Genomic DNA, 18107 nt, shown 5'->3' with positions numbered 1-18107 from the left:
TAATGCGGTTGACTATACAAAACGTAAAGTACCAAAAAGAAGAAGTAAGACATCCGTAGGATGATTTTTCACTGCACTGCAGTTGATGTATGTACTGTAGAGGCACAAATGCTGCATTGATGATAAGGATTAGAATCCTGTATGTCTCATTTACTATGTTTGTGTAAAGTAATATTGCTGCATTTCCTGAATGACTCAGCTAAATGTCCAAAATTTCAAACTGTGATTGTTTCACAATCCTTCCTTGAGTTAGGTTCAGTTTTTAAAAAAAAAGTGCTCTGAGCAATCATTCTGTCTCCCGCCTTTGAAAAACAATCATTTAAATAGATTCAAATCTGGATTTATGCCTTCTCACAGCTTTCAGCATGACTCAAAGTCCCCTAGGGACCCAGGATTGGCTTATCAACATATTAATCCCCTCAAACTGATGTTTGGTTGAAGCTTGGTTTTGGTCTGACACACTTTTTTCCTCTCTTTTGCTTTAAAATATTGCCTTGATCTCAAAGAGATTACCTGTGTGAAGATGAAATAAAAATACTTGGGAAAAAAATCACGTGCACATTTTGAGAGAATATTGACGTAGCAACCACCGATGCTTTAGTTCAAGTCGGGGCTTGTCTGTGCTTTCATTTCCGCCACTTCAAGATGTTTCCCTCCACATTGCTTGTGAAAGAGTTTAAATATTCAGTTATTCTTCAGAAGTTCCAAACATCTCTGTGTTAGTTTTTCTTTTTTTTTTTTTTTTATAACTCAACATTTTCTTGCTATTCTCCTTTCTTCATAAGAAGCAGTTTTAGGGAAGCAGAGCATGTATTCCCTGATTGGGGGGACGGTGACCATCATTCCACTCTCACCATGTCCTGTGTTTACTGTATGACTAAGCTGAGAGTTTCCTGACAGTCTTATTGCTTCACTCTTCCTGCTTCCATTGAAAATGCAAGATGTTTACCTTATCATTTTTACATGCGTAGATAGTGGTTTACTTTTGACATTTTTTTGCTAAATAAAATTGAATTTTGTCATGTTATAACCACAAACTTCAAAGTATTTTATATTTCAAGAATATATGTATTTGAACAACACAAAATAGTTAATAATTGTGATATGGAAATAAAATAATTCATGGTTTTGCAAAGAAAAATCAATAAGGCGCATCATGTATTTGTATTAGGACCTCTTTATTTGGATACCCCTAAATAAAATCCAACTCCATGCTTCCAAAAGTCACTGATTATGTGATTGTGTGATTTAATCTTCTCTTCTGTGAAGCTCTGAAATGTTTGTTAAAGAACATTATTGAAGAAACAGCATCTTAAAGTCATTATGGATACAAAGCAGATGGATTAAAAATAAAACTGTGAAAATGTTTAAAGCAGGTTTAGATTATAAAACCGTATCCCAAGCTTTGAACATCCCACTGAAAATTCAGTTGTTGGTGAAAAAGTAAAACTTCACATAATTTTGAACATGGTGAAACATGGTGGTGGCAGCATCAAGCTGTGTGGATGCCTGGCGTAAGCAGAGATGGGAACGCTAGTCAGAATTGATGGTGAAATGGATGAAGCTAAATACAGTATGATCCTGGAAAATGAGGCAGCAAAAGAAGCTTACAATACAAGATATGAATACCTCACTGTAATCTAACATAGTCTATTTTGAGTTCTAAAAAAATCAGGATTTAGACAGTTTTTAATTGTGATACAGATCTACAGTTCAAAATTTTAATTAATGACTTTAGGATTGACTGTGACAGATTTTATTTCTGAAAATAGCAAGGCAAGTTGTTTCTCACTGTCCTTTATGCTTAATTAATAGTCTGCTGACTGTTGCTACTTTTACTGTAGGTATTGCTTAACCATGAGAGCACCATCAATCATCTGCTTAATCCTACAAGCTGGCCATATTTCATCGATTTAATAGAAATTTGACTTATTTCCTACCCATACTGTAATGCTGAAGTTAGAACTAGTTAATGCCTCAATGTGCAGATTCAACTATCTTATGACCGTTTTCTTTTCAATAGTTTTTTGGCTTTGTATTTTGCTCCAGAACAGCCTCCTTACTTGCATGCAGTGCAACATTCCAGGCAAGTTGTAACATGACTTTGAGTCTGAGGAAATCAGTTAAACCAGGTGGATGCAAGAGAAAGACTCAGACAACTCTGGATCTTATGTATTTTATTTTTTTTTTTCCAAAAAAGGAATCAAAACTGTAAATATTTGCTGGTAGCTATTGGTTCAGACTTTAGAGCGCATTACTTTGAGGTATTTTATCCGTTTTGCATATTTAAATAACAGATGCGAGTTCTACTATGTAGTTCTTGACTTTTCTATCAGTTCTGCAGTCAAATATCATTTCATTGTGTTGATTTAACTACCAGCACAAAATTGCTACAGTATTTTCTGTCTGAGGCTTCTTTTTGACAAATAAATCCTGTAAACAACAAGGCTAAAGAAAAATCCCATAAATGGAAACAACAGAGATGTTATCAGTGGACTCAAAATGAGCTTATTATAGCAAGTCTCTCATTTGCACAAAACCAAATGTACTTTAGGATGTGTTAATTAGTGAAATAGGAATAAGCTTCAACTGTTTGTTATTTAAACATTTTACTTTTTTGCAATCCAATTAATTAAAACTTAATGTAGGAATAAAAGAATAAAAATCACTATGCTTTTTTTTTGTTATTCTAAAAACATTGATTTCCGAATATTTTTTTTTTTCCGTCTTGCTTGTTTGGTGCTATTGCAGTGTTTTGCTACTGGTTGCACCTTGTAAATTCATTTTTCATCAACTTTGATGAATTGGTAAAAGTTTTTTGCGGGGTTTGTTTCTCAGCTAACATTCAGTTGCGTCAGGGTGTGGATTTGCTCCAAGGCAAAAAAAAAGGGGGTTGGTTCAACCCTTCTTCTGCTCTGCTATTGGTGGACAGAGGGACAAAAAGATTTGTACCTGGTGCAGGTAAACAGATTCACGTCAGGCGCGGCAGAGCAGCAGTCCTGGGGTATCAGCTGGCGGGATTTTGAGATTTTTGTGTAACAAGACACTCTGGACGGACAGCTTTTTTGCACAGGTTTGTATCTGTATATTTTGCATAACTACACACAAATGAGATACACCTGTAGGTTTTCAGTTTTGCTAAAACTGAAAACCTAAAGGTTTTAATTTCTCTGTATGCAGGACGTTTTGCTTAGAAGGCAGCAAATTCTGTTTTCCATCTAACATCAAGATGGAATGGAAAAAACCAGACAACGTACAGTGAGAAATGGAAGGCTAGTAGGAGGTTGCATTTGTGCTTGTGTGATCATGTTAAACTGCCTTCAGCATTCTCCAGGCTCAAAAGACTTCAGAAAAACAGAAAGCCGTGACAACAGGTCTTGTCTTGTGCGGGGAGAGGCCTACCTGACTCACCCTTCACACGCAGACTCAGACACTTGAACATACACCCTGATGGAACCTGTTCTTGTGTCCTTGTTCTTTGTTTTAATGATTTGACTATTTTTTCTCCTCACAGGAAAGCCCTGAAAGGACAGATCGGCATCCAGCATTCCAGCTGCAAGGCCCCGAATCTATCCATGTATTCTATCCTTCATTCCACCGGAGTCTGTCTTAAAGTGCCAATCAGATTTCAGTGGTTTGAAGAGTAAAACACATGGGATTTCTCATCTGGAGAAAGAGCTTTGAGAGCAAATATGAGGGGTTTTAACATTCGAAACTTTTAAATTAAAAGTAAATGTTACTCTCTGATGTGACCTTTAAATGATCTTCATTGCTGATGTCATCTTGTTGGTAAATGCAACAGTTCTGCACAAGCACTGCAAGGGTTTCTCCTCCCTCTCCTCACCTGCAGATTAAAAGTGTGACACTGATTTCACTTTAGAGTTACTGCAGGATAACAGAGAGCTGGCAGCCCCACTTTATGTCTCTGGGCTGTCAGTGACGGAGGTTGTTATGTCCTTGATTCTCTTGTGTCGCAGCAATTACATTATGACTCCTAATTTCTTTCACTGCAACATCAACTGTGAACTCTCCAGACCTTACAATAAAATGCAATTTTGTGACTCTTCATCTTTTGCAATATTGTACAGTTTACATATGATTCAGACAGACATTTTCAGAAATAAGAGGAATAATTCATTAATGTGAAATTAACATTTTAGAATGTATTGTTCCAGTGCTCCTTTCTGCCAGACAGGACACATTCAAAAAAAAAAAAAAAAAAAAAAGAGAATGAATATTTTATTTTATGACTGAGCTATGAAGAATGTACTTTTGGAGTCAGATTTTCAACCAAATCTCAGTGTGGCAATTAACCTGCCTGATTATCACGGAACATTTCCCACATCCTATTCAAATGCTTAATCATGGCTAAATGGGGACTTGGAAGTTATTTGACAGCAACATGAAATGAATTACCAGGCTATAATTTGTACTGCTGGTACATGAGAAATAAACCAGGAAAATTAACACACTGGTAGACGAGGAGAGCTGTAGTTGTCACTATTTTTCTTTTATATGGAAGGACACATAATGCCAGAAATACAGTGCCAGAAAATTTTAAAAAATTATAGGAAAAAAGTTCCAATTCTCTACTCTAATTTTTTATAGGTATGTGCTTGAATAAAATTAACATTTTTGTTTAATTATATACACCATTGATTAATTTTTTCCCAAATTTTAAATAAAAATGATGTCACTGAGCTATTGGCTCCAATAAAACAAAGGGAAGATATTCATATTTTTTAAACAACACCATTCTAATGGTTGTTTTAAAGTTGAGAAATAAGTATCTGGATTTTGTATTATAGTTTTTATGTGTCCTGCCATTAGTCTTTCAGATTACTGCTGGGGTAAGGTGATGATCTAATCAGTATCGAATGATGGTTGTCAAACATCTAGAAATCATAATATTGGAAAAAAAAAAGGTTGATGTGATCTCTTTTTTGTTATTTTACAGAGCTGCAACTTGCTTAACAACTCCTTAAAAAAAACTCCAAAGAAATTCAACTCTAGAATGTACTAGCAGAGATAAAGTAATTCTTGTCAGAAAGTGTGATTTCAACAGAATAACCTACACATGACCCAGATATCAGAAAAGCTAAGTTTCATCTCAGCTTCGGTTTCACCTCCAGCCATGTGTGCAATCGACCGTCTCAGATTGCCCTCATATAGAACGAAGGTGAGCCGTTTTTCCCAGCAAAGGCTTTTCCTGTGCTACACACCTCAGCCTGCTGTTCACCTTCCTGTTAGACGCGATGATAACCAGAGGGCTCAGCGCTGCGTACAGCGAGGCGAAGAACACACGCAGGTCAGAGATCAGCGAGGAGCTCATCGTGTGCCTCACAGTGAGCGTGTACACCCAAATACCGTTATCAACCCCATAAAGAACAACATAAATGGTCACGAGCACAACTACGACTTTAGCAGCCCGCTGCTTGGAACCGCAGGTCCCTGAACCAGCATGGCCAGCGCCACGGAGCCCCTTGAGGTGCTGGCTGTGTTTGTAGAGGAGAACAAGAATGATAAGGCTGGTTAAAGTCATGAGGGCCATAGGCACCACATCTCTACTCACTTGTATCGCCCCATAAACCTCTTTGAAGATATCTGATGGGAAATTCACATAACAGAATTCCAAGTTGACAGCGCTTGTTGTCACAGCAGTGCCATTCTTGGAGCTCACAGAGAACAATATGGCCCCTGCACTTGTGCTAGTATGGAGGACCCAGAGGAAGAGGAACACAATTGGTAAATTTTGGGCCACTAAGATGCGGACAGACGCCCATTTTGATCCAGGAGGGGCAATACTCAAACATTGATACGCACTAAGGAGAAAGGTGAGCCAGATAGAGAGGGCCCTGGACGTTCTGTAGATGAAGATCACAGCTTTGCAGCCAACGTCTCCAAAGACATTGGCCAGGTGGAAGGAGGCCAGCGTCTCCATCAGACAGCGTACGAGCACCACCAGCAGGTTGGTGCAGGACAGATGCAGGACGATGGCATCTGCTGCATGGAGCCAGCTCTCTTGGAGGGCAAGAAGGAGGAAGGCAACAATGACCGCCATGTTCCCAGGAACTCCAACAACGGTGAGCGACAGAAAGAGCATCCCACGGATATCCACATTAGATGACATTCCTGCAGAGAGGGAAAACAATAAATAAAGATAGAAAATCATTCAATCATATTGTCAAAATGTTGAATGATTAAAGTTATTCAAGATGGTCTCAGAAAATAACCTTTGTTGGAAGTTAAAATCCCACCTGATGGCAGGTAAGGAAGGCTGAGAGCTCTGGAGCTGAACTTGTGCCTGACAGACAGTGATCCCTCATGAAGTCAGTAGGCTTTTTCTTTCTTTATACCTGGAGACAGGTAGCAGCTGTTGGTTCTGCTTTGCATGGTCCATTGACTTCTCTTCCCTCAGCCTCCAATTACTTGAGATCAATTCAGATGACTGATTCTGTCCTCTCACTGGGTTTAGACAGACCAGATTAACATGAAGAAGCCACTGATTGTTCTCATTTATATGGTGCAAAACACTTAGAGCTGACAGCAAGATGGTAGCGAGAGGAAGAACATATTAGAGCAATGTTTTAGTGTAAAAAATGATCAGATAATTTATCAATGTCTATGTTTCATCAAGTGGAAATTATTTTGTTACATACTATTATGTCTTATTTTTCATTTTTCCAATTAGTCTCTAAATACTTTTTTTATAAACACCATCTGCTTTAATAATGCATTAATTTAGATTCCTTCAATCATTTTAAATGAATTACAGGTTACATTAAAGGCTCAGTTACCTTTCAATACCACAGTGCCCCCCAGTGGAGAGATATAAAACAAGTCACATCCAGAATCCTCTAAACTGTCAGAAATGTAATCAAGCCCCCCACATTTGTTTTTGTTTTGTTTAGTTTTTTTGTTTTGTTTTGTTTTGTTTTTACCAATAAGAACATATCTTAAAATCCAACTTATTGCTGTGGTATATGTCCAAAGGCAATAAATCTTTACATTTGTGGATGGACATATTAATGCAAGTAGGTAGGTGACATAATTTACCTCTGCAGGGAATTGGACATGAGTCTTTAGGTGATTTCTCTTGGTTGTGGCCAAATCAGAAATAAAAAGGGACTTCCCTACAAATGCCTCAAAATACCTCTGTTGAATGTTTTGTATTGGACTTCTGTTATGTGCTTCGGGCACATTATGATTTTTGTCTACTTTTTTTTTGTTGTTTTTTAATAGACCTTGATTAAATGAGTTTCGTAAATATATTTTGGAGTTTGGATAATTTCTTTTTGGATATTTAATTACGTTAATTTGTGGGGCTGTTGGTCCGCCTATAAATAGGCTGGCTTTCAGCATGTAGGGAGCCTCCCCTCCATTCCCGCCTGGGCTCCGCCTTTCCGCACGCTAGACCAGCCGCTGTGGGCCGCAGCTGAGGCTTCCAGCCTGCCATGTGGTACCTTTTGTTTGTTTTTTCCGTTGTGTGTTTGGCCTGGTGGGACCGGTTGTCCTGTTTTCGATTTTTCTTTTGCATTAGGTTCTTTTGTTTCTAGTCCGGTACTAGTAGGGGCTTCGACGGCCCTGTATAGGGTTGGCCCCCTGCTGTACCGTTTTGTTCTGTTTGACCGGCTCACCAGGTCCAACTTTCTGTTACTACTTTTGGGGTTTTGTTTCTTTATTTTTTGGGACACGGGATTTGAGGGCTCGAACTTCATTTTCTCCTCAGGAAATCAGAAGATGCTGACCCGAGAAAATCAAAGTTAAGAGAATTTATAAATAAAAACATTTTGGTTGAACCCTCATCTGTTGTCTCGTGTCCTCAGATATGTTGTGCCCTTGGTGGACGTAACATATTTATGGGGGCTCGTTTAAACAAAATTTACCTTTACAAACTTGTCGTGTCCTAAGGTTGTTTCATGTTTTGGCGATTATGTTGGGTTTAGTGGGCATTTTTGCGCAGCTGGCGCGCGTTGCGCTGTTTAATTAGGACATTCGGGTCTGGTGTTCTTGTGGCTTTGTTTGTATATGAGTGTTCCTGATTAAGTGTGGCTTGATTCTAAGGGTAGATATGGAATTTGACCTGGATGAGTTTGTTCAAAAGCCCACATTGGATACTTTAGGTAAATGTACAAAAGATCAGTTGCTGTTAATAGCCGAGCATTTCAAGGTTACAGTAGATAAACGTGTTAAAAGAGGAACAGTTGAAGCTGAGTTGTTAGAAGCACTGGTTCAGATAGGAATTTTTCCTGCTACAGTTTTACCAAAAAGTCCTGTTGGATCGCTATCGAAAGCTTCGTTGCCAGATGACCCGGTTCGTTTGAAGGAACTTGAAGTTGAATTAGGACGGCTTGCTTTGAGAGAGAAGGAGCTGCATCTTGAACAACGAAGAATGGAGATACAAGCCGAACTGCGTTTGAAAGAACTTGAGCTTGGTGCTGGGTCTTCGCAACCCAAATCGAATGATTTTGATGTTAGTAAAAATGTTCGTTTGGTTCCTCCATTTAATGAGCGGGATGTTGATAAATATTTTACATTGTTTGAAAGAGTGGCACTCACACTTAAATGGCCTAAAAATGTGTGGACTTTGTTGTTGCAGTGTGCATTAAGTGGCAAAGCGCAAGAGGCGTATGCGTCTCTTTCTGTGGCTGATAGCCTTGATTTTGAGAAAGTTAAAAGTGCTATTTTGAGGGCGTATGAACTAGTACCTGAAGCTTATCGTCAAAAATTTCGTAAATTAAAAAAACACTACAATCAAACGTATGTGGATTTTGTTAGGGATAAAGAAATTCTCTTTGATCGTTGGTGCTCTGCTAAAAATGTTGCTGACTTTGCACAACTTAAGCAGCTCATTTTAATGGAAGACTTTAAAAACAGCTTGCCAGAAAAAGTTACCACCTACTTGAATGAAAATAAAGTGTCGGATGTGTCAAAAGCTGCAGTGCTCGTTGATGAGTACATGCTGACGCACAAAGGTAATTTTGAGCGCTCACATGTCTTTAATAAATTTGACAAATCTGAAAGTAACGGGAAGGAGTGTGCCAAAACTGTTTCACTTGAATCAGATATACCTGCTGCGCTCGGTGGCATTGAAAGCAAATCGGATAACAGGTTGGATTTAAAAACTAATGTAACGTGTTTTTATTGTAAAAAGAGGGGACACATTGTGGCCAATTGCCCGGTTTTACTGAAAAAGAACGTTAAGCCGGTCGCTCTAATTAAAACTGTAAATCGCGTTACTCAGTCACTTTCAACAACAAAGCCTTGCGAGCATGCTGATTTTAAGCCTTTCGTTATGGATGGGTTTATTTCCGTGTCTCTGACTGGTGAAAAGATCCCTGTAAAAATATTGCGAGACACCGCTGCCTCTCAATCTTTTATTTTGGAGGGGATCTTGCCATTAAATAGTGATACTGCGATTGGTTCTGTTGTGCCAGTTCGTGGTTTTGGCATGCAAGACATCGGTGTTCCGCTGCACAAAGTCGTGATCCAGTCTGAGCTGTGGTCTGGTGACGCTGTGGTTGGGGTGCGTCCTAGTTTCCCAATAGCAGGCGTCTCCATGATCATGGGCAACGACTTGGCTGGGGGTCGAGTGTTGGTTACTCCAGACGTTACACCTGTTCCGGTGCTGCGCGACTGTCCAGATGAGCTTGCTCGTACCTACCCAGATGTGTTCACGTCGTGCGCAGTTACGCGGGCAGCACGTAAACGTCAGCAAGAGGAAAATAAAGATGAGTTTGACTTGAGTGAAAGCTTTTTGTTCAATACTGAATCCGACCATGTTCCATTAAATAAAACTGTGGGTGATATGTCTGATACAAATACACTGTCATTCTCTAGACAGCGGTTGATCGAGCTCCAAAAAACTGATAAAAGTTTAGCGCTGCTGTTTAACGATGCATTAACTGATAAGTCTGACTCCATTTCTACTGGCTATTTTTTAGATGATGGGCTTCTGATGCGTAAATGGACGCCGTTAAATGTATCTCCTGCTGAAGAGTGGAGTGTGGTGAAGCAGATTGTGGTTCCGTCTCCATATCGTTCAGAAATTTTGCGGTTAGCACATGATAATCCCTTAGCAGGTCACCTCGGCATAAGAAAAACCTATGATCGCATTTTGCGTCATTTCTTTTGGCCGGGTTTAAAGAGTGATGTCGTGCGCTACTGTAATTCGTGTCATTTCTGTCAAGTATCTGGAAAGCCAAATCAGACGATTCCTCCTGCTCCTTTGTATCCCATTCCAGCTATCGCTGAACCATTTGAAAGAGTATTAGTTGACTGTGTGGGTCCGTTACCTCGAACCAAAGCAGGAAATAAGTTCCTGGTAACAGTTATGTGCACTTCTACTCGTTTTCCGGAGGTTTTTCCGGTGCGTAAAATATCTACCCCTGTAGTGGTAAAAGCATTAACGAAGTTTTTTTCAGTGTTTGGTTTACCTCGGGTTGTGCAGACTGACCAGGGGTCTAACTTTATGTCTAAAGTATTTGCGCAAGTTTTACATCAACTTGACATAAAGCACTGTCACTCTAGCGCGTATCACCCGGAAAGTCAGGGCGCACTCGAGCGTTTCCATCAAACCTTGAAAACAATGCTTCGCACCTACTGTTTGGAGTTTGACAAAGACTGGGATGAAGGGGTACATTTACAACTGTTTGCTATTCGGGAGGTGGTTCAGGAGTCTCTCGGGTTTAGCCCGTCGGACTTGGTTTTTGCTCACACTGTTCGCGGTCCTTTAAAGCTATTGAAAGAAAAGTGGTTGTGCGAAAAATCTGACCAAAATTTATTGGACTACGTCAGTAATTTTCGACTGAAGCTGAGCCGTGCGTGCGAGATAGCTAAAGAACATCTTAAAGCTGCACAGGCTAAAATGAAGTCTTTGTTTGACAGAAAAGCAACTTTGAGAGTTTTTCAGCCTGGGGAAAAAGTGTTGGCTTTACTTCCGGTTCCTGGTTCCAGCTTACAAGCACGCTACAGTGGACCTTATACGATCACCAGAAAGGTTGGAGATCGCGATTATCTGATCTCTACTCCTGATCGGAGGCGGACTTCACGCTTATGTCATGTTAACATGTTGAAGCCGTATATCGAGCGTGCGCCCACTTTGAATAAATCTGTCAGTTGTGTTTCCAGTGAACGAGATGACGCATGCGTTGGGGCAGGTGCGGACGCACGGGAGGAGCTGTCCAGTGCTGAACCTGAAGGTGACGTTTTCTCCCCGGCTGTTACTGAAGGGAGGGTTCCAAATTCAGAGGGGTTGGAAAACTTGCCTCTCTTGTTGTCTCACCTTGATGTTTCCAAGCAGGCTGATGTAATTTGTTTGATCCAGTCTTATAGGTCACTGTTTGCAGATATTCCCACTCAGACTCGTGTGCTCAGCCATGATATTGATGTTGGTGATTCCAAGCCTATTAAACAACATCCTTACAGAGTGAATCCAGACAAGCGGCGCCGTTTGAAGACGCAGGTGGAGTACATGGTGAAACATGGACTTGCTGTTGCCAGCAGTAGTGCGTGGAGTTCGCCATGCCTCCTGACTATTAAAGCCAATGGAGAGGACCGTTTCTGTACGGACTTCAGGAAGGTGAATGGGGTGACTAGGCCGGATTGTTATCCACTCCCTCGTATGGAGGATTGTGTGGACCGTGTGGGGGCTGCCCAGTTTGTGACAAAGCTGGATTTGCTGAAGGGATACTGGCAGGTACCCTTAACGGCACGAGCCCAGGAAATTTCCGCTTTTGTCACACCCGATGATTTCCTTCAATACACCGTGATGGCTTTTGGGATGCGCAACGCCCCAGCGACGTTTCAACGGCTAATGAATGTTGTTTTGTCAGGTTTATCATTCTGTGAGGCTTATTTGGATGACTTGGTGATTTGTTCTTTTACATGGACTGAGCACGTTGATCACTTAAGGACTGTGTTTGCGCGTCTGAGTGAGGCTAATTTGACAGTTAATCTCTCTAAATGCCAATTCAGCCAAGCGACAGTGACCTATCTTGGAAAAAGGGTGGGGGGAGGTCAAGTGCGCCCCGTTGAGGCTAAAGTAGAGACCATTTTGTCTGTTCCAGTACCCACCACTCGTACTGAGCTACGCCGCTATCTAGCGATGGTTGGTTACTACAGGGGGTTTTGTAAAAACTTTTCCTCTGTGGCTGCTCCTTTAACAGACCTACTTAGCCCTAAAGTAGCTTTTATATGGTCTGATCAGTGTCAATCTGCTTTTGAGCAAACTAAACGTTTGCTAGTTAATGCTCCCGTGTTGTCTGCCCCTCGTTTTGATGTACCATTTAAGTTGGCGGTTGACGCATGTGACTCTGGCGTCGGAGCTGTCCTTCTTCAGGATGGTACTGATGGGGTGGAACATCCGGTTTCTTATTTTTCAAAGAAACTTGACAAGTATCAGAGATGGTATTCCACCATTGAAAAGGAGGCATTAGCGTTGGTTCTGGCATTAGAACATTTTGAGGTGTATGTTGGAGGTTCTAGCGGATTTGTGGTTGTTTTTACGGACCATAATCCGTTAGTTTTTCTGGATCGCATGCGTAATAAAAACCGCCGTTTGATGAATTGGTCTCTGCGACTCCAAGCATTTAACATCTCTATCCAGCATATTCGTGGTAAAGACAACGTGGTGGCCGATGCACTCTCCCGACTTTAGTCCTGTTTTTTTTCTGAATGGGTTGAGTTTTTTTTTTACTTCAATCCCCATTCAGAGTCTTTGGGTGGGGGTGTTATGTGCTTCGGGCACATTATGATTTTTGTCTACTTTTTTTTTGTTGTTTTTTAATAGACCTTGATTAAATGAGTTTCGTAAATATATTTTGGAGTTTGGATAATTTCTTTTTGGATATTTAATTACGTTAATTTGTGGGGCTGTTGGTCCGCCTATAAATAGGCTGGCTTTCAGCATGTAGGGAGCCTCCCCTCCATTCCCGCCTGGGCTCCGCCTTTCCGCACGCTAGACCAGCCGCTGTGGGCCGCAGCTGAGGCTTCCAGCCTGCCATGTGGTACCTTTTGTTTGTTTTTTCCGTTGTGTGTTTGGCCTGGTGGGACCGGTTGTCCTGTTTTCGATTTTTCTTTTGCATTAGGTTCTTTTGTTTCTAGTCCGGTACTAGTAGGGGCTTCGACGGCCCTGTATAGGGTTGGCCCCCTGCTGTACCGTTTTGTTCTGTTTGACCGGCTCACCAGGTCCAACTTTCTGTTACTACTTTTGGGGTTTTGTTTCTTTATTTTTTGGGACACGGGATTTGAGGGCTCGAACTTCATTTTCTCCTCAGGAAATCAGAAGATGCTGACCCGAGAAAATCAAAGTTAAGAGAATTTATAAATAAAAACATTTTGGTTGAACCCTCATCTGTTGTCTCGTGTCCTCAGATATGTTGTGCCCTTGGTGGACGTAACAACTTCCCCCTTTAAATTTATATCCTGACATAAAGTGGCACAAGTAAAAAAAGAACTGCGGGTGATGTGGTTTTAGTTATTGTTTAATCTATCGGTTAATTTAAGGAAAAACTAACGTCTCACTTTTGGTAAAATTTTTTTAAAGAATTTTAGATTTCAAATTATAGACATATTACTTTATTTTTGTAAATGGGATTTTACTTACTTCTTCAGCCATTATACTAAGAAGAAACACTGCTAAGCTTCTGTTTTTCAGTAGTTTTTAGCTTGTATGCAGTATATGGACAAATGGCATGCGGTTGATTGCAAAAGGTGTTTATTTTTCACCTAACATGTTTTTACTTCATACAAGAAGTATTTGTTGGCAGAAGTGGGTAGTAAGTCGTTACATGAGCTCATTACAAACACTTGAGTAATGAGTAGATGGGGAGGAGGGGATATTTTACCAGTAGTTTTATTGCCTTTTAGAGGTCATAATAATATGGTAAACACCATGAGACACTGGAAGCACTTCACCCTATTCTAAGACAAAGAATTGGTTTCAATTTTAATATTCAAAAATTGATGGAGTAGTGTTTCTTTTACTTAAGTTGTTATTTTGTACTTGTGTTATTTGTAAACATCTTTTAACACTGGTCATCAAAATACTAGAACTGATATATAACTATATTTTTTGTCTGTCTGATGGTAAAGTATCAAATCAGATGATCGATCACTTACTCAGGACTAGAGTAGCTTTATTATAACACCCTTGTTACAGCCTTACTTGAGTAGGAATATGTTGAAGTTGTGTTACTATTCCATGAATACTATTTTTGGATTAACTGCTCACCTCTTTGGTGTTCAGAATAGCTTTTAGTGGGTTGAACTGTCACATTGGTTTTTCTAATAATTATCTTTTTTGGCAAAATAAAGAAATCTATTTAGATTTTTTTATGTTTGTGAAATTTAACATATTTGAAGACGACTGAATCGCACTAATTTACATTGTAATAGATTTAATTATTATTAAATGTTTTCTGATATAGTAATTATGATGGCAATTAGAGAAAAATTACTTGCCAGGAGGAAAGGGCCTCGATGTTATTGAAGTCACATAGGAGTAAACAGGACGTGTTGAATTCCCCTGAGGAGAACAAGCTTCAACATGCCTTTTTAATTAACTCACTGAACATGTAAACATGCGAAAAAGAACGCTAAGGAAGAGACTTTCTCTAATGATGATTTATTCCATGGAAGACTCCTGTGAGAAAAACAACCATCCTAAAAAACAGTTAGCATTCAAAGCGACTGTTCCAGCTGATGGACCCTGAACTCTGTGCAGTTAGAGGAAAACATGCAGCTCATATGCTATTCTCCACTTACACTGAAAGAAACCCTTAGGTGCATTTCAAACTGTGGAGGCTTGCATTTTAAATTAATACTGACCATATTTGCTTCTGCCCCTAATTACTGCAAACAGGCATTGTTACATACCTGCAGTTAATTGTCCTGCTCCTCTGTGTCTCTTTAATATGCTCTCTAGACATGAAGTCAGAAAAGAGCACACAACAAAGCACCATATGTTCTTTCGTAAAAACTAATGGTTGTAAACAAAAACTACACACTGCTTTGTTCCCCTGTTGGTTAACTGTGTTTTCTTTCTCTCTCTGGTTTTGTAGAAAGTGAAAAGCAATTTTTGCAGGAACAAAACAAAATTGGAGGCATGAAAAACATTTGAATTGGTCATATGGTTACATAAAACAGCACAGCTAAGTTGTTATAATAAAAGACGAACAATTATTTTAGCAAAGATTAATCTTAAAGTGATTCAAGTATTTTACACATAATTTTATTGCTGAAAATGTATTTATTTATAAAGGAATTCTTTATTAAAACACACATTTCTATATATACTATTTATAACTATTTACTTATTGTTTTTGATTTATTGTGTCCACTACAAGATGATTTTGTTCAATGTAATGTCAGAAAGTTCATGACGTTCATACCCTAAATGTTGTATTCATGATGACTAGCACTCAATATATTCAATATATTTTTACTCAAGTAAAAGTAAAAAAAGTAGCTATTTGGTAAAAATGCTCCTTAAGTACGGAGTACCTGATCATAACACCTGATTTAATATTTTACAATAATGCCATCAGATAGGAAAAATAACTACATGAAGATATGTGCAAATTCTGGTAACTTAAAGAAACTAAAAGAAAAAAGTTAAATAAATGACATAATTACAAAATAAATATTAAGGCAGAAAAAACATGTTTCCAAATCAATTTCTCCCTATGAAACCGAGGAAGCTAATGCTTTCAGTAGTGTAAGTGCATCCATTAACAATATATGGCGTATAGTGTATCTAATTAATCTCCAAATGTCTTAACAGGCTCAGCAAACGGAAAATAACATTAAAACAGCAAAGCTTATATTAAAACAAGTGTGTCTCCCTTTAACATAAACTATAGGTTTGTATCCGTCTCATGTATTTTTGGTTAAAATATACTTGTTCATTATTCAGAAAAATTACTCATTCTGAGTTGAGTATCCAGAAATTTTAACCAGGAATTTATGAGTATTATAACAATAATATTCACTAATAAAACACTCAAGTAAAAGTATAAAGTATGAGTAGGTTAAATCTACACTGAAAAGTACCACTTTTTCAAATAAGTTGCTCGAATAAATGTAACTGAATAATTGTAAGTACTACCCTTATTTTTCATACTGAGGGTGAGATAAAATACCAACGCTTCAACTTATTTGATGGCTACCACTAAAAATAAATCATTTATTTTATTCCTGACACATAAGATAGTTTTAACAATATCCTCCTGTGTTCAGAAATGTGTTCATTAATAAATTATAATAACAGGGAGATCTGGATAAATCACTCTGTAAGCTTCCCAGTTTATACTAGCCATTATTGTATTATAAGTCAAGTGTTTCTTTTGTGACTCTATTCCTCTGAGACAAGTGAGTCAAAGTTAGCTTATTGCGTTAATTTGCCAAACTGTGAGCTGAATCGTGACCAGCAGTCTTGAGGGACCTTGAGGATTATAAATTGTCTCTCACAGGCTATTTGGCAGCCTGTTTACTAAAATACTTTTGCTTTTTATCCACAGCTTCAAGCTAGAGTAAGGTCTATCAGGTTTGGATTACTGAGGTTTGTTTCACATGATCTAACATTTATGTGGTTTGCATCAGATGTTTTTGTCATGCCTACTGTTTAAACCTTGTCTCATGCAGGTCTTGGTGGTATGGATCTCTGTGTGACCATCAAAGGGGTCTCCTTCCTCTTGCAAACAGGCCTGGGCATATTGGGGAACGTTGTTGTGCTTCTGGCATACGCCAGCATAATCTGTACTGAACCAAAGCTCCTTCCTGTGGACATGATCCTTTGCCACCTTGCCTTCGCCAACCTGATGCTACTGCTGACTCGTTGTGTGCCACAGACCATGACTGTGTTTGGGTTGAAGGATCTTCTGAATGACCCTGGTTGTAAGGTGGTGATCTACGCCTATCGCATTGGACGGGCCTTGTCTGTGTGCATCACCTGCATGCTCAGCGTATTTCAAGCCATGACAATAGCCCCTGCAGGGCCCAGATTGTCCAAGCTGAAACCTGTGCTTCCCTCTCTGGTCCTTCCGACCTTTGCAGCATTGTGGCTCCTTAATATGGCCATTTGCATTGCAGCTCCGTTTTTCTCCATGGCTCCACGTAACGGCACCATCCCTGCATTCACCCTCAACCTCGGCTTCTGTCATGTGGACTTCAGAGACAATATGTCCTATGTTATTAACGGAGTAGCCGTCTCTGGGAGGGATTTTGCATTTGTAGCCCTGATGTTGGGCTCCAGCGGGTACATCCTCCTGCTCCTGCACCGCCACAGCGAACAGGTGAAAGGGATCCGTCGCTCTCATGGCAGCAGGGCAGAAACTAGAGCGGCTAAAACTGTGGTGACCCTGGTGGTTCTCTACATTGTGTTCTTTGGCATTGATAATGTGATCTGGATCTACATGTTGACGGTATCAAAGGTTTCACCAGTAGTGGCTGACATGAGGGTGTTCTTCTCCTCCTGCTATGCCTCCCTCAGCCCCTTCTTTATCATTTCATCCAACAAGAAGGTCAAGAGGAAGATTGTGTGTGCAGCAGAGCAAGACCAACCGTTAGTGGACACTCAAGAGTCGAATGAGAAATGACTCTGTCTCTGTCTTGACGGCCTGCCATCTAGGATGCATTGCAGCAAACCTGTAAAACCTGTTTATCTTTGAGCATTTTTACCAAGATAATTTAGTACTTCACTGGCCCTTCAGATTTCTAAAATACTGTAATGGATTAGGTTAGTTTGAGTAGAAGAATACAGCATTTTTACAACAACAAAATCAAGATGAGATTGTAATTTTAAATGTAAAATTACTACGTTGCGCGCAGTAGTGTGGACCAACTTGTTAATTATGAAGTTCTAATAATTAAAATAATCTCTCCCCCCACGGATTTGCTGCACATTGTCTTTGGCTTTTAAATTTTTGGTTACCACAAGCAATTATGTCTTAATTTAGAATAGTAAAAGTAGTAGTAATTAATAGTTGTAGTAGTAATCCATACTTAAAATTTGCTTCGCACGTTTTTTGTGAACCACAATCATCGTTAGTTTCTTAATTGAAATATCAGCAGATTTATTATTCCTACAAAAACAACAAAAACGTAAA

At 39.4% G+C, this 18107-nt stretch overlaps 2 protein-coding genes across 2 annotated transcripts; one reads left to right on the top strand and one right to left on the bottom strand.

Annotated features, from left to right (window-relative positions):
- Nucleotides 1–5164: 5164 nt before the first annotated feature.
- ora2 (olfactory receptor class A related 2) lies at nucleotides 5165–6235 on the bottom strand. The gene has a single exon (XM_088005787.1). The coding sequence runs from the start codon at nucleotides 6170–6172 to the stop codon at nucleotides 5165–5167; it is 1008 nt and encodes a 335-aa protein (XP_087861913.1). The 5' UTR covers nucleotides 6173–6235.
- On the top strand, nucleotides 5722–18096 carry ora1 (olfactory receptor class A related 1). The gene is made up of 3 exons (XM_088005788.1): nucleotides 5722–6083; nucleotides 16521–16561; nucleotides 16645–18096. Exon 3 carries the CDS (start codon nucleotides 16656–16658, stop codon nucleotides 17595–17597), a length of 942 nt encoding a protein of 313 aa, XP_087861914.1. The 5' UTR covers nucleotides 5722–6083; nucleotides 16521–16561; nucleotides 16645–16655; the 3' UTR covers nucleotides 17598–18096.
- The last annotated feature ends 11 nt before the right edge of the window (nucleotides 18097–18107 follow it).

This window comes from Poecilia mexicana, unplaced genomic scaffold (genome assembly GCF_051168715.1).
Source record: "Poecilia mexicana isolate PSO_F unplaced genomic scaffold, ASM5116871v1 scaffold_5, whole genome shotgun sequence".
Lineage (NCBI taxonomy): Eukaryota > Metazoa > Chordata > Actinopteri > Cyprinodontiformes > Poeciliidae > Poecilia > Poecilia mexicana.
Note: the sequence above shows the minus strand (reverse complement) of the source record. Positions and strands in the feature narration are given on the sequence as shown.